We start from the raw sequence: 12,500 nt of genomic DNA on the forward strand, positions 1-12,500 counted from the left end.
CGATTTACAGACTTTGCCAATCAAGCTGGCAGAGCGCCACAACAGCTTGCGCCAATTACTGTGGTCCCTTTTTTTTTACCCTCCCAACCATGATACACAACAGAAGACAGACCACAACACCAGGAACTACGTGCCCTCCTAATTCGTTGGATTGAAGAATAATAAATTTCTCACCGTCACGTGTACTGCACTAGTGCCAAATTGCACCTGAGCTCAAAATCGTAAAACAAGATAAAATGGTATGATGAGATTTTTTTGAGGAGGTCGATGCGATATCGGTCCTTAATCTATACAGACTCATGCAAATCGGCAATTGAATACTAACTAGGACTTCATAAGTAAAATCATCCAAAAATTCCACGCGCTAGCTCCTCGTGGCTCCATCGATGGAACACTAATATTGAACAAGGATTGAATACAGAATGTTATAGCATGTTCTGAAGGAGCTAGGTACCACTGTTGTCAACCGTTGTTCTCAGCTTACCCCAGGAAACTCCATGACAAAGTATCATCTTGTTGCTGACATTGTAAACTTTGACAAGAAACAAATAAAGGTAAATTCCTTCGATTAACATCCAACAGAATGCAGCCATAAGGAAGTATTGAATCATGGCTGCCACCGCAACGCATCCACCCTACAAGATAACAGGTACAAATATACTTGCAAGCTCATCATGACACATAACTCTTGTTTCGCTTAAAACTGAGTATTTCATTATTGGAATAATTCATAGAAAATGCGCCTTGATAAATTACTTGATATCGATCGCTAAATTATATTCATGGGGTTTCAGAAAAAGCTAGATTCTTCTCAGCACATTAACCGCTGACTTTAAGTCAAAAGTTGAAATTAAGTATGAAACAGGAAAATTCATATGTCTTGTCAAAAACAAGAAGTGGGCTCTGTCTCCGGGCTTTGTACCCTTGTAATTTCTGCTCATGTATTTGTGTAAATACAATTTTTAAAAAAGTATTTCATTTGGTTGCTTTGTTTACATACTTATTTTTGTTCTTTGATTGCTTACACACTATGAATGGCTTCTTCTGAAATGTTCTGCAACTGGCATAGGATTTAGTGGGGACAAAATCAATTGTGGTTTTGCACACATTTCTTGCATCCCTCTGTGTAACCCAAAGGAATTCTTTTTATTTTAAGCCAGTCAATTAGAACCGTGAACTAGTAGCTGTAAGCGAACAAATTATATTATTTCTTTCCTTCAAAGACATATTTGTTTTCTTCTTCAAGCTTGTGCAAACATGCGCATTGGGTGTAAATTAAAGAAGGGAAAATTCCTTTTTGAGCTAAATAATTGCTGCAATATGATATTCTTGTATAAAAGAGAAAACTTAATCGCAAACGAATAGGCAAGGCGAAAACGAGAACAAGAATGTGCACACTTTCGGCTTGAATCACTTAGTACTTCAAGCGCCGTCTCTAGTGTAAATGTTACTCAGGCTTAATTAAAAACGCGCAATGCACGAGCAAAAAAAATGCTCGAGTCTTGCAAAGAGCTGCATTTTCAATAGCTCTGTGTGAATTGGAAAACGTCTGGACTAGGGATAAAATGTGTGAATTTTTCTTCTCATGTGGCCCTATGCTGTTATGTTCAGTTCTCACCCTGTTTTCTGTCGCACCAATTCCTGCAAAAAAGATGATTTGTCCTGCTCCAAGAGAGGACACGAGGCTTACTCGAATCTGCGATAAAGGTGTTTTGACGTCTCTGAAAAAAATATCACAAGAAAAAACAATAGCACTTGAATAAAGCAACTTTTTATTGAGCGCCAAAAATCACTTCACGATTTCTAAGGGCCGATTTACACGGTACGACTTTGTCGCATGCGACAACGGCTTACAACAAGCCCACGACATGATTTACGATTGTTGTGTACGTCAGAAATAGTGTCGTAGCATTTTAAAACGCTGCGACAATCGTAAGTCATGTCGTTGGCCTGTCGTGAGCTTGTCGCATGCGACAAAATCGTATCGTGTAAACCGGCCCTAACAATGACTTTTTATCAAGCTTTGTGATTGGCTAAAAATCGAACGCGGCATTTTATTCAATCAGATGCGCAGCATGAACAATAATTATTGTAACTTTCTTTCTGGTTTCAACAGCCAAAAGGTCAAAAGGCGATGTTTAATTATTTTGTTCATTGCATACTATGTCGTCGCGTTATATAAATGAATCATGAAAGAGTATTGCTTGCGAAGAGATGGAAACAATTCGACGCACTCGCCGAAATTGAGAGTTGAATTTGTCTTTGCGATGGATCGCAAACAAATAGAAATCAAAGATTTGGTGTAGCCCGCTCGGATCCAAAGAACCGTGAACACGTTGACTTGATTTTGACATTTCCCATTGTGCAGCATCAAATGAGAAGCGACATGAAGCTACAAACTAATTACCGTTACTGGTTGCGGTTTAATTTTCTCACGCTAGATTTGTTTTTTCTTGAAAGATATCAAAAATATTTCTAGTGTTCACGGTTTTCGGATTTTCACGTTTACAAATATATTTCCACATACAAGAAATTCCAGCAGCGAGTTTTCCTGCTCAGATAGGAGACGATCAATTTAAAACTGATCTTTCAGGGCTTAGAGCTCTCGTTCCAACTTTTCATTAAAAGGATTGCGTGATTTGCCGAGTGAGTAAATGACCAATCACAGAGTGGGTAAGATTCTAGCCAATCAGACAGGCATACAAAAATCCCTGTAAAACTGCGAGCCATCAGAACAAGGTTTTGGGAATCGTTGTGCAGACGGACTATATCTAGATTTTGACCTGGGTTTCCACATGCGAAAATGAGGGGACAGAGAGGGAGGCTCCCGGTCCAGTCCTTGGGATATGTCATGTCCTGTCATGTCCACGAAAGTTATTTTTAGACGAGCGGAAGTCTTTGTTCTAGCAAAAGTCTGTCTTCCGAGACGTCCGCATGCAGGCCAACCTCGGTCTGATGTTTGAAAGAAAATAAATATTCATCAGCCTTGAGAGCGAGGCAAGACTGCATGTGGACGTCTCGGAAGACATACTTCCGCTAGAACAAAGACTTCCGCTCGTCTAAAAATAACTTTCGTGGACATAACATATCCCGGCCAACGCCCTGAGCCTCCCTCTCTGTCCCCTCATTTTCTCTTGGTTTCGAGTTACGTGTCCGGCTGCGCGCAGGCTAGTAGATAGTAGTGGAGTTTTGAAGCAAACAACCGTGGACAATTTTCCTGTCGGTGTACGTTGGATCATGGGGTTGATGTGATCGGCGTTATTTCAAGTTGAGAAACTAAATATTTTAAGCAGGAGCCGATACAACGTAGATTTGATTTGATTTTAGTGGTGTATTATATTTCGGCTGGCCAAACCAGCCTTCTTCAGGTACAATGAGAGTTTACATTGAATTGCTTCTATGTACATATATATATAGTAAATGGATGTTGACATAATACTGGATAACAGGTGAAAAAATGTGATAAAACATGGCATTTACAGAGATTTTGAATTCAAATACTAAGAGTCACGGAATAATAACGGAAATCACGCAAAATAATAAACTGAAATCTAATACGTTTCTTCGCGGGATCAATTGTCCTGCCTTTTAAAATTAAAAAAGCTTCCCTGGCCTTACGGATCGAGTCTCTGTTAGAAAATATTTTTTCGATCGGAATTAACTGCATGTCCTTGGAGATGTTGTGGGGAGATGAGAGGAAATTCAATGTAAACTCTCATTGTACCTGAAGAAGGCTGGTTTGGCCAGCCGAAATATAGTACACCACTAAAATCAAATCAAATCTACGTTGTATCGGCTCTTGCTTAAAATATTTAGATAGTAGTAAATGCAGGCGATAAATTGAACCGGGACTACCTCGGAAAACTCTTGGCTCATGTGTGAATCCGGCTTTTGTGATTGCACAAAGGAACGCAAGCGCACAAAATGGAGGAACAACTCGAGATGGCTTTGAGCACTCATCTTTTCTTATTTGTCAAGCAATAGTCAGAACGTTACAGAGAATGTTACGATTATAGAGACAACACTTACGCAAAGAAAACATAGCAAATGATTGTCAGTGTAATTCCGATCAAAGACAGGACTAAGCCCACTCTTGTGATGACGATCAGTATATCTTCGTCCGTCTTTATGAAATAAAAGGTATTTAAAGAACTATTAAATTCAGCTTCACATTACAAGTAGTGACAGTCGCAAAAAGACAAGAAAATCTACGTTATGTATGTAAACTAGAACGAACGTCTCACCTTGGGTTACATCACTCACGAATGCCGATTTATGACGTAAATTCAAGTCTACAATTCTTAAGGCCGGTTTACACGTTTGCAGTGCAACAGATGTTTTATGTCGGCCCAATTTTTTGTCAAAGCCGCCGCCAAAACTCGGGCCAACAAGTCGCACCGTGTAGACCAGCCTCAAGTTAAGCACTTCAGCATTCTTTCTTCATCACCTCGTTGCCACAATGTCTTCAAAACTATTCCTCTTGTAACTTTTCGTCGTAGTAGCAACCTTAAAAACTACCTTGTTCTTGCCAAACTACACAATCCTACACATAAAAATTAACCTTGGAGTTCTTACCGATTTGGCAATAACTTTTCTACATGCCCCTAGACATTACTGACGGACAAACTACTAACACATTCCACTCCACAGTCGAAACAAGGCACATATGGTTTAAGGTCCTCACGCGAGAGGACTCAAAAGAGGTCACTACAAGGGCAGCGCATCTCCCTTAGGTAGTGCCAGTACATTTTTAACTCTAATATTTATTTCCCAGAACGTGAACACGGCTCCAAAAAGCTTGCCGCCACTTCGTCTTACCTTCGTTATCAGGCTGTCTTTATTTCCAGCCGAACTGGCGTCAAACTGGACGAGAACGGCAAAATGCGTCAAATGATTACAGCTGCATTCTGTTACGGAGTCGTCCATGAAAGTCACGTGACAGCCTTGGTTTGACCAACTTGCAGGACTAAAATTGGAGGAATTAAAAACAATCAGAATCCGGGATGGCGTGTGTTAGGGTTGTTATGTATCGGCGACTTCGACGCAGACGACGATATCGATCACCAGAAAATAGGATTTCTTGTTATTGGGGATAAATTTCGTGCGAATTGTTCTGCAATAAACTTTGCATCAATGTGCCTAAAGTGAAACATTATCCTGGAATGCTCTCGTTATCAAGATAACCTGAAATTTGGCTACGTCGCTGTTTTCAATAAAAGGTACCAAAATGAAAAACGAACGAGCTGGGAGAGGTCCGGCACTGTTTTCCTTAGTTCCAGTCTTCGTCGACTTTATCGTTGCTTAAGGTCTCTAGCAATAAAGGTGGCTGCTTTCTGTTTTCGGAGAATAGATGTTTTAAATTAAGCAGTAGGCCGGAAAAAGCTGCATATTTTCTTTGATTTTTATTTATTTTTTCCTCTTTGTAAATTGTTTGCCTTCGAGTTTTCTTAAATTCAGTTTACTGCGATATTGCATAGTTAATTTGGGCAAACCCTAATTACAAATTCATTGTTTCTTTCCTTAATTAATTAATAAACTTTTGATCCGCATAACATCTCAAGATTATGAATTCATCGTTCATTTATTCATATAGACTCACCCGATTTCGGAAAAGAAGTTCCAAAACACACATTCCCTGCGCCTTGTTGCGGGCTGAAAACAAGTCAAGGCGTAAGCCATATAATGGTCGCAAAGGTTTTGTCTTTCCCAAAGCAACAAGGACCATTTCTATCTTTCATCGTTACTAAATCTAGTCCCGTCAAGAGCCACTATACTGACAAAACCAAAGTAATCATGTTGGCCAATTACAACAGGTGACGGCAAATAAAATGAGCCAATCACAGAGCAAGACAAATAGATGCAGCGGGCACTGAGCGAGGGAAAACGTGTGCGATTCTGATTGGATGAAAATATGTGTGAATAAAAACTAACCACTCGGGAATTGTTTGATGGCCTCACCGAGTTTGGTGTTATGGTGTGTCCACCTTGCTTTTAATTCTCTGTCACGGAAAACCAGGCTATCTAATATATGAGACGTTGTTCATAAAAAAAAGAAGAAACCAAGCTTGAGCATGCAGTTGGACTGTATTCGCGCAAAACTATTTGTCTAATTTGAACATACTTATAATGCATACATGTTAAGTACAACACTAGATGTTAATAATTCCTATCAACTCACACCGTATAAATTAGTCAGTTTAATTTTTTTTGGTGACACTTGAAAACGATGTCATGACAAAATCGAAACGTAGTGTAACACTTATGCCGCTAATTGTTATTCTTATATAATAGTTTTTAGTGTGAATTCAAACAAAGTTGTTGTTGTTGTGAGTTATAGAAACAACCAAAGTACCTGAATATTTTTAAATCCCAAAGTGACATTTTCTTGTAGAGAAGCAGGCTGGGGACGCATGGTGACGGACATTATGATAGTGTTAAGGTTCTGGCTGTAATATAATCAATAAAAGGTTATCACAACAACCTGTTTCAGGGAAACAGCGCAACCTACAGATTATTCACTAATCTGTAGGTTGCGCGCGCAATGCATGATTTCTAAGAGCAATGTGTCTGAAAATAAACTGTGATCGCTGCGATAATGCGTTTGTCGTTATTTTCTTCAAAACAATGTATAATAAAACAATTATTAGATTCGGTTTTTGTGATATCCGGAATAATCAAGGTATGGGTTAGTGTTATCAGCCTCAGCCTTCGCCATCGGGTGATAACACTTACCTCGACCTTGATTATCCCGGATATCACAAAAACCTCATCCAATAATTGTTTAAAATCAGACGCCTCAATGAGAGGGCGAAAGCCTAGACCTAGTTAATTGATGACTTAGGTCCATCGGTTAGTAATAGAGCATCTAAACAACGTCATAGGTTCGACTGCCGTTCGGAGCGCTCGCCGACAACTCCCGAGTATACCCGATGGAGTGACCATTGATAAGCACAAAGCGTAAAAAAGGTTAGTGTCTTTACGTGTGGGCATCAACGGGAAATGTATTGATTGCTTCTCACACTACTTGGTCTACGCCCCTGGTCGGTTGTCGGTTCTTGCTTCGTCACTGGCGACATATTTCAACCATTTTTTGAAATTAATTATTCTCATTTCAATCAGTTAGGTAGGCCATTTCTCAGTGACTTCCCTCGAGGCTTTTCAGGAGTAATTGACAATACTATCTGGGGTTCTCTGAACGAACAAGGCCAGGCTACAATACAGGGGACTATGCCACCTATTTCTTTTCATGTGTGGATTCATTAACTTCCCACCCAAACTACTGAAAGTGTCCAGAATGATACACGTTATTATATGCACGCTCAATTTTACGCCCAGTGTGAGGATTAGTGTTATTTTTGGTCAGGGTAAATGCAGCTGGTTTTCTTTACTTGAGGCACGGAGTGGCAAACCTTGTGAAGTTGTTTTTACTTGTGAGACGCTCGGTGACGAGAAGAGCAAAGGAAGACTTATCAAAACGCTTATCAAAATTACCGAACATCTAATTACGCGGATTTCTGGACATATCAGTTTTTGCAAGGACTGTGCAGCTGTTAGTACAAAGACACTTTTCCCCAATTAATTTAACACCCCCGTGCATTGGTCCAGACGGGGCTCGAGCCCGCGACCTACATCTGGTCCGAAGCTCAATCAATTGCATGCGCTCACTTGATGCAGTTGGTTGGTTTACAGGACAAGGTAAAGAGCAAAGACAAAAAGGATTTTCATAAAACCTTTGAGAAAATCGCCAATGAAGAAATTATTCCACAATTTTGTATTCCAGCCACACACTTAAGACAAAAAGTTACTTATCACAAACCTGGTGTTGTTTGTCGGGTCTCCTTCGGTCGAAGATGTTGTAAACATCTCATGAAGATCTTTGTAAAGAACTCCAAGTAACAATGATCCTAGAGAACAGCAATCATAAGTTGGTGAAAGGATCATGCAATTAAAAAAAAAAACAAATCGCTTTCATGGCGATTGCTGTTAAAAAAAGATTAAAGAAGCAGCAGTGCTTACGAACTTTATAAAACCCTTAGAATAATGTCAAAACAGCGTCTTCAAATTACATATTAATTTTTATCAGAAGCACATCGCGTAACCTGCGACTCCTTTCCTTGGAACAAAGCTGGGATTTTAAAGTGCCCCTGTGACCAAAAAATCAATTCATATTTTTCTTTGGATTTCAAAACTATGTTAACAAAACACTAAGTGACCCACGTTTTAAGCCTTGATTTCAAAAAGACACCTCTTTATTTTAACTGTAATTTTCCTATTTAATGGTCCGCCATTACTAACATTATGTTCTTGAGAGAGCTGGATCGAGGAGAAAATGACGTCAAAGGCTCACTAGTTTAAGAATGCAATACGTGTGTACACCGCAGAATTAATATGCAGCACGGGAGTTTTGGGCTTTCAGACTTTTAAACTCACGCTTTGCATATATAATAAGCTGCGTTCACACGCTGAAATTTTAAGCAAGTGAGCCTCTGACGTCACTTTTTCCTGGATCCAACCGTCTGAGGTCCAATCGGTCAGTTTTGAACGTGAGTAATAGCGGACCGTGAAATCCAAAACTTACACTCAAAGTAAACGGCCTTTGGATAAAAATCAAAGCTCAAAATTTGGCCAGTCAGGTGTTAAACAAACACACTTTCAAAATCTGAAGGAAAAAGGGAAGTGGTTTTTTTGATCACAGGGGCACTTTAAGACACCAATTTTATGCCTACATACAGACAAAAATAAGATCGATGCAGCACGCGAGGGAAAATGCAAATAAGGAAAATTTTAAACTAAAAAAAATTTAAACCAGCTCTGAACCAGAGTTAAACGCCTCAAAGTCATGAGCTTCTGTTTTTATATTATAACCAAATCAATGCACGCGCTCTTTGGATTGGTCAATCAGCTATGGTTTATTGAGCCAGTAAACTAATGGAAATTTCGCACGTCTTCTGATTCTCGAAGAATTCGTAAATCACTCGCCTGCGGCTTGTGATTTACGATTCTTCTTGTGTTCTTTCAACATCCCGAGTGGTTTATGCGCCTATAAACCAAATAAACTTGTGGTCTATTGCTTAAATTTTTTTTGCACGTCTTCGACTTGTTAACTTCATTTTTACTTCCGACGAGGACGACAGCCAACAGAAATGCGGCATTCAGGTCACGTGCTTATCCCTCTAAAATGACATTAGTTATAAGATTTTTTACTTTGATAAGTTAACTAGATCCAAATATCAGAATGGTTGCTAATTTATGAAGGAAAAGACTATAATTAAGCTACTACATTATACCAGCAAGCAGGCATTCATTTCAGTTCTAAACATCCTACTTAATTGACCATACCCCACAGTAGCTTTACAGGGTCAAGGCTAGGAAAGGACATCCACTCGGGACTTCCAGGATCAAATTCAAACAGTGGTCAGAACAGAACTTGAACCGCTATAAGACGAAAACCAGAGGGCTTCTTTAGTCTTCCCAGCTCGTACATTTTTGATGTTTACTGTTACCTTGTCGAATTTCTTTTATTTTAAATACATGTAATAGAAGTATCATTATGAGCCTAATAAAGATCAGATGATAATTATTACGATGATTATTATTATTTCTCAAGGCAATCTCCCTGACCACTTGGCCTTGCTGACTCCGCCGCCACAGTATACGGGATTCAATAGGAGTCCGTTATCTCTAGGGAATCAACGCAAATACCCATAAACCCGCTGATATGGTATCAATCATAACTCGATAATTCAAACCATTTTGAAAATCCGTTGATGGCATCTTGATGTAATTTGTCTCCTTTGTTTCCTCAAGGTAAAAGTCGCTCTTGTTTTCCGATCCTGCTCGCTTGACTTGCAAATCTAGAGGAGGAAAGACGATCAGTAAATGTGGGTTTCAGCTACAAATGCAATGGGAAAAGTTTCTAAATTTAATTTCAGAATAAAGGAGGGGGCCACTCTTCGCGGGTAAACGAAATTTGTAAAAGCAAAGTAGGTCATTCGTTTATCACCGCTGACTGAGATAATACTGCATCAGGTACTCTTTGATTGGGCCCAAGGCAAAACTCAGAAAATGATACTTTCGGCTTTTTCTTCTAGTATAACGATATCTAAGTAAAAGCTCGGCAAGTTATTCGGACCACGGCTAGCACTAGTAGTAGACAAGAGCAAATAAAGAGAGACAGAGGAAGCTTATGGCTGGCATTTACCAATTTCACAATTTAAAGGTAGTTTTCTAGAAAGGGAGGTCGGTTTGTGTTAAAAATCTCATCAATAGAACCCATCGGAGAGCGACGGCATTAGGGAGCTAAATCACGCGCGTTTTTGAGACGCGGTCGGCAACCGGAAGTGCCATGTTTTCTTTTTTAACTTGTGTTCACACAACTACATTTATATTGCTAAGTATCTTTTATCCATTAGAGATTATTATAATAAAAATCTTGTCCTGACACGCGAAATCAATGTTCTCTTTTGGTTGCCGTCCGCGTCTCAAAAATGCGCCTGCTAAAGCTCCCTTCGCTTAAACACTCGCTCTTTTGAGAACCGGACGGCAACCGGAAGTGATTGTTTTCTGTTTTAACTTGTCTTCACACAACCACAATTAGATTCCTAACTAACTTTGCTCCATTAGAGATGATTAGTATAAAAATCTGGGAGACACCATTGCCCTAGTACGCGAAATGTTCTCTTCCGGCTGCCGTCCGCGTCTCAAAAACGCGCGTGCTTAAGCTCCCTATGCAAGGCAGAACGCCACTTTAAACTTCCTGTGACCGAGCGCACCTACTTCCTGCGTGAACGTCTCCGAAAACATACTTTTTTTGGTCATCTAAAAATTACCTATCCTACCCCAAGGACCTGTGCGTTGTCCTTTAAGCGTTCAAGCAAGCAGTGAAGAAGCGCTTTTTGAGCTTTTATCAAAAGATGTTTAGGTACGCGAGCAAATCCCCCATCTTTGGCTATATTCAACTAAAGGTTATTTGAAACATATTTTTATAAAATCTTCTTGATACTGTCTTATTTTAAGGACGACACGTCATTGGCCAGTTGGTGCGAAAATGGACCGTGTGGTGATGGAAACAACCCTTAGCATAATTATCTTGGGGAACAGGGGAACAAGGATTCGCTGTCCTACCTCACATATTCTCGCTCCTATTAACTCGTCTCTAAAGGCCTACAGTACATGAAAATTCCCGGTAAAGGAGATGTAAGTTGAGGAAACTTGCGTTCCTAACTTAAACCCTAACGTGAGAGTATACTAACCAACTTTGTCGCTGGTCAAGTACACGGCAGCCGATGAGTTTGACAGATGAAAGTCGGCAAATTGAAGTGTGAATTCCTCAAAAGCGACCGTAGCCATTAATACGTTCTCCATCTTTTCTTGCAGTGTAACGGATCTATTTGATTCTTGAACGGTTGCTGATGTATGGTTGATGTAGTCGTTAATTTTGTCGCCGAAAATTGCGACTGCTTCCTAAGAAATCAACCCATGAAACCATCGTTATAATTCAATAGGCTACTGAATTAATATCAAATGTTCAGCTTGATAGTGAGGCAGCAAGGACAAAAACAATAGAAACACGTTGGAATGAATGTGAATATTATTTACATATTATTCACTTTCCTTTGTCTTTGTCCTCACTGCCTCACTATCAAGCTGAAATTTAATATAGCGAAAAGGGCCTTTTCAATGACATTACACTTATTCTACTCGAAGTCATTCATTCCACTCGTGACAGTGAACGCAAAGCAAGAGCAGCATAGCTCATAAACACAGCTTACACCCTTGAACCATTTGGTCTTTATAAGAAGGATGAAATGTGAAAGGACCCGAAAGAGTGGAGATGTAATGACATTAACCATACCCCACCCTAGAGAGTACCTTCATGATGACGAAGCATTAAAACATTGATGATATGATATATGAAGTAGATCTTGTATGAACTGCGAATATGAAATCAAGTGAAGCTATGATCCGCGCAGTTATGAACGCAATCTTTGCAATTGCGTAGAGAAACGTGAAAAATTCAGGACTTCAACGGGGTTTGAGCCCGTGACCTCGCGACGCCGGTGCGACGATCTAACCAACTGAGCTATGAAGCCACTGACCTTGGGAGCTGGTCATTTGTGGGTTCTAATGTTCCCGTGAGGAATGAATCAATGATGAAATGATATATGAAATAGATCATATATGAACTGCGGATATGAAATCAAGTGAAGCTATGATCCTCGCAGTTATGAACGCAATCTTTGCAATTGCGCAGAGAAACCTGAAAAATTCAGGACTGCAACGGGGTTTGAGCCCGTGACCTCGCGATACCGGTGCGACGATCTAACCAACTAAGCTATGAAGCCACTGACGTTGGGAGCTGGTCATTTGTGGGTTCTAATGTTCCTGTGAGGAATGAATCAATGATGAAATGATATATGAAATGAAATAGATCATATATAAAGTCCTGAAATATTCAGGCTTCTCTACGCAATTGCAAAAATTGCGTTCATAACTGCGAG

General features: G+C 39.8%; 1 protein-coding gene across 5 annotated transcripts in view; it reads right to left on the reverse strand.

Moving 5' to 3' along the window:
- Positions 1–12,500, reverse strand: part of LOC138033758 (adhesion G-protein coupled receptor D1-like) — a 105,575-nt gene that overhangs the window by 20,141 nt on the left and 72,934 nt on the right. For 2 of the 5 annotated variants that reach the window (XM_068881571.1, XM_068881569.1), the window contains exons 2-10: positions 11,253–11,463; positions 9,750–9,854; positions 7,817–7,904; positions 6,353–6,446; positions 5,600–5,652; positions 4,819–4,966; positions 4,030–4,124; positions 1,619–1,721; positions 485–635 (exon numbers count right to left, since the gene is read on the reverse strand). In XM_068881571.1, the coding sequence (XP_068737672.1) occupies positions 485–635; positions 1,619–1,721; positions 4,030–4,124; positions 4,819–4,966; positions 5,600–5,652; positions 6,353–6,446; positions 7,817–7,904; positions 9,750–9,854; positions 11,253–11,364 (949 nt within the window). In that variant the 5' untranslated portion in view covers positions 11,365–11,463. Of the gene's footprint in view, positions 1–484; positions 636–1,618; positions 1,722–4,029; positions 4,125–4,818; positions 4,967–5,599; positions 5,653–6,352; positions 6,447–7,816; positions 7,905–9,339; positions 9,855–11,252; positions 11,464–12,500 lie in introns of those variants that run through there. The other 3 variants (XM_068881570.1, XM_068881572.1, XM_068881573.1) reach the window with 3 other exon arrangements.

This window comes from Montipora capricornis, chromosome 14 (assembly GCF_036669925.1).
Source record: "Montipora capricornis isolate CH-2021 chromosome 14, ASM3666992v2, whole genome shotgun sequence".
Lineage (NCBI taxonomy): Eukaryota > Metazoa > Cnidaria > Anthozoa > Scleractinia > Acroporidae > Montipora > Montipora capricornis.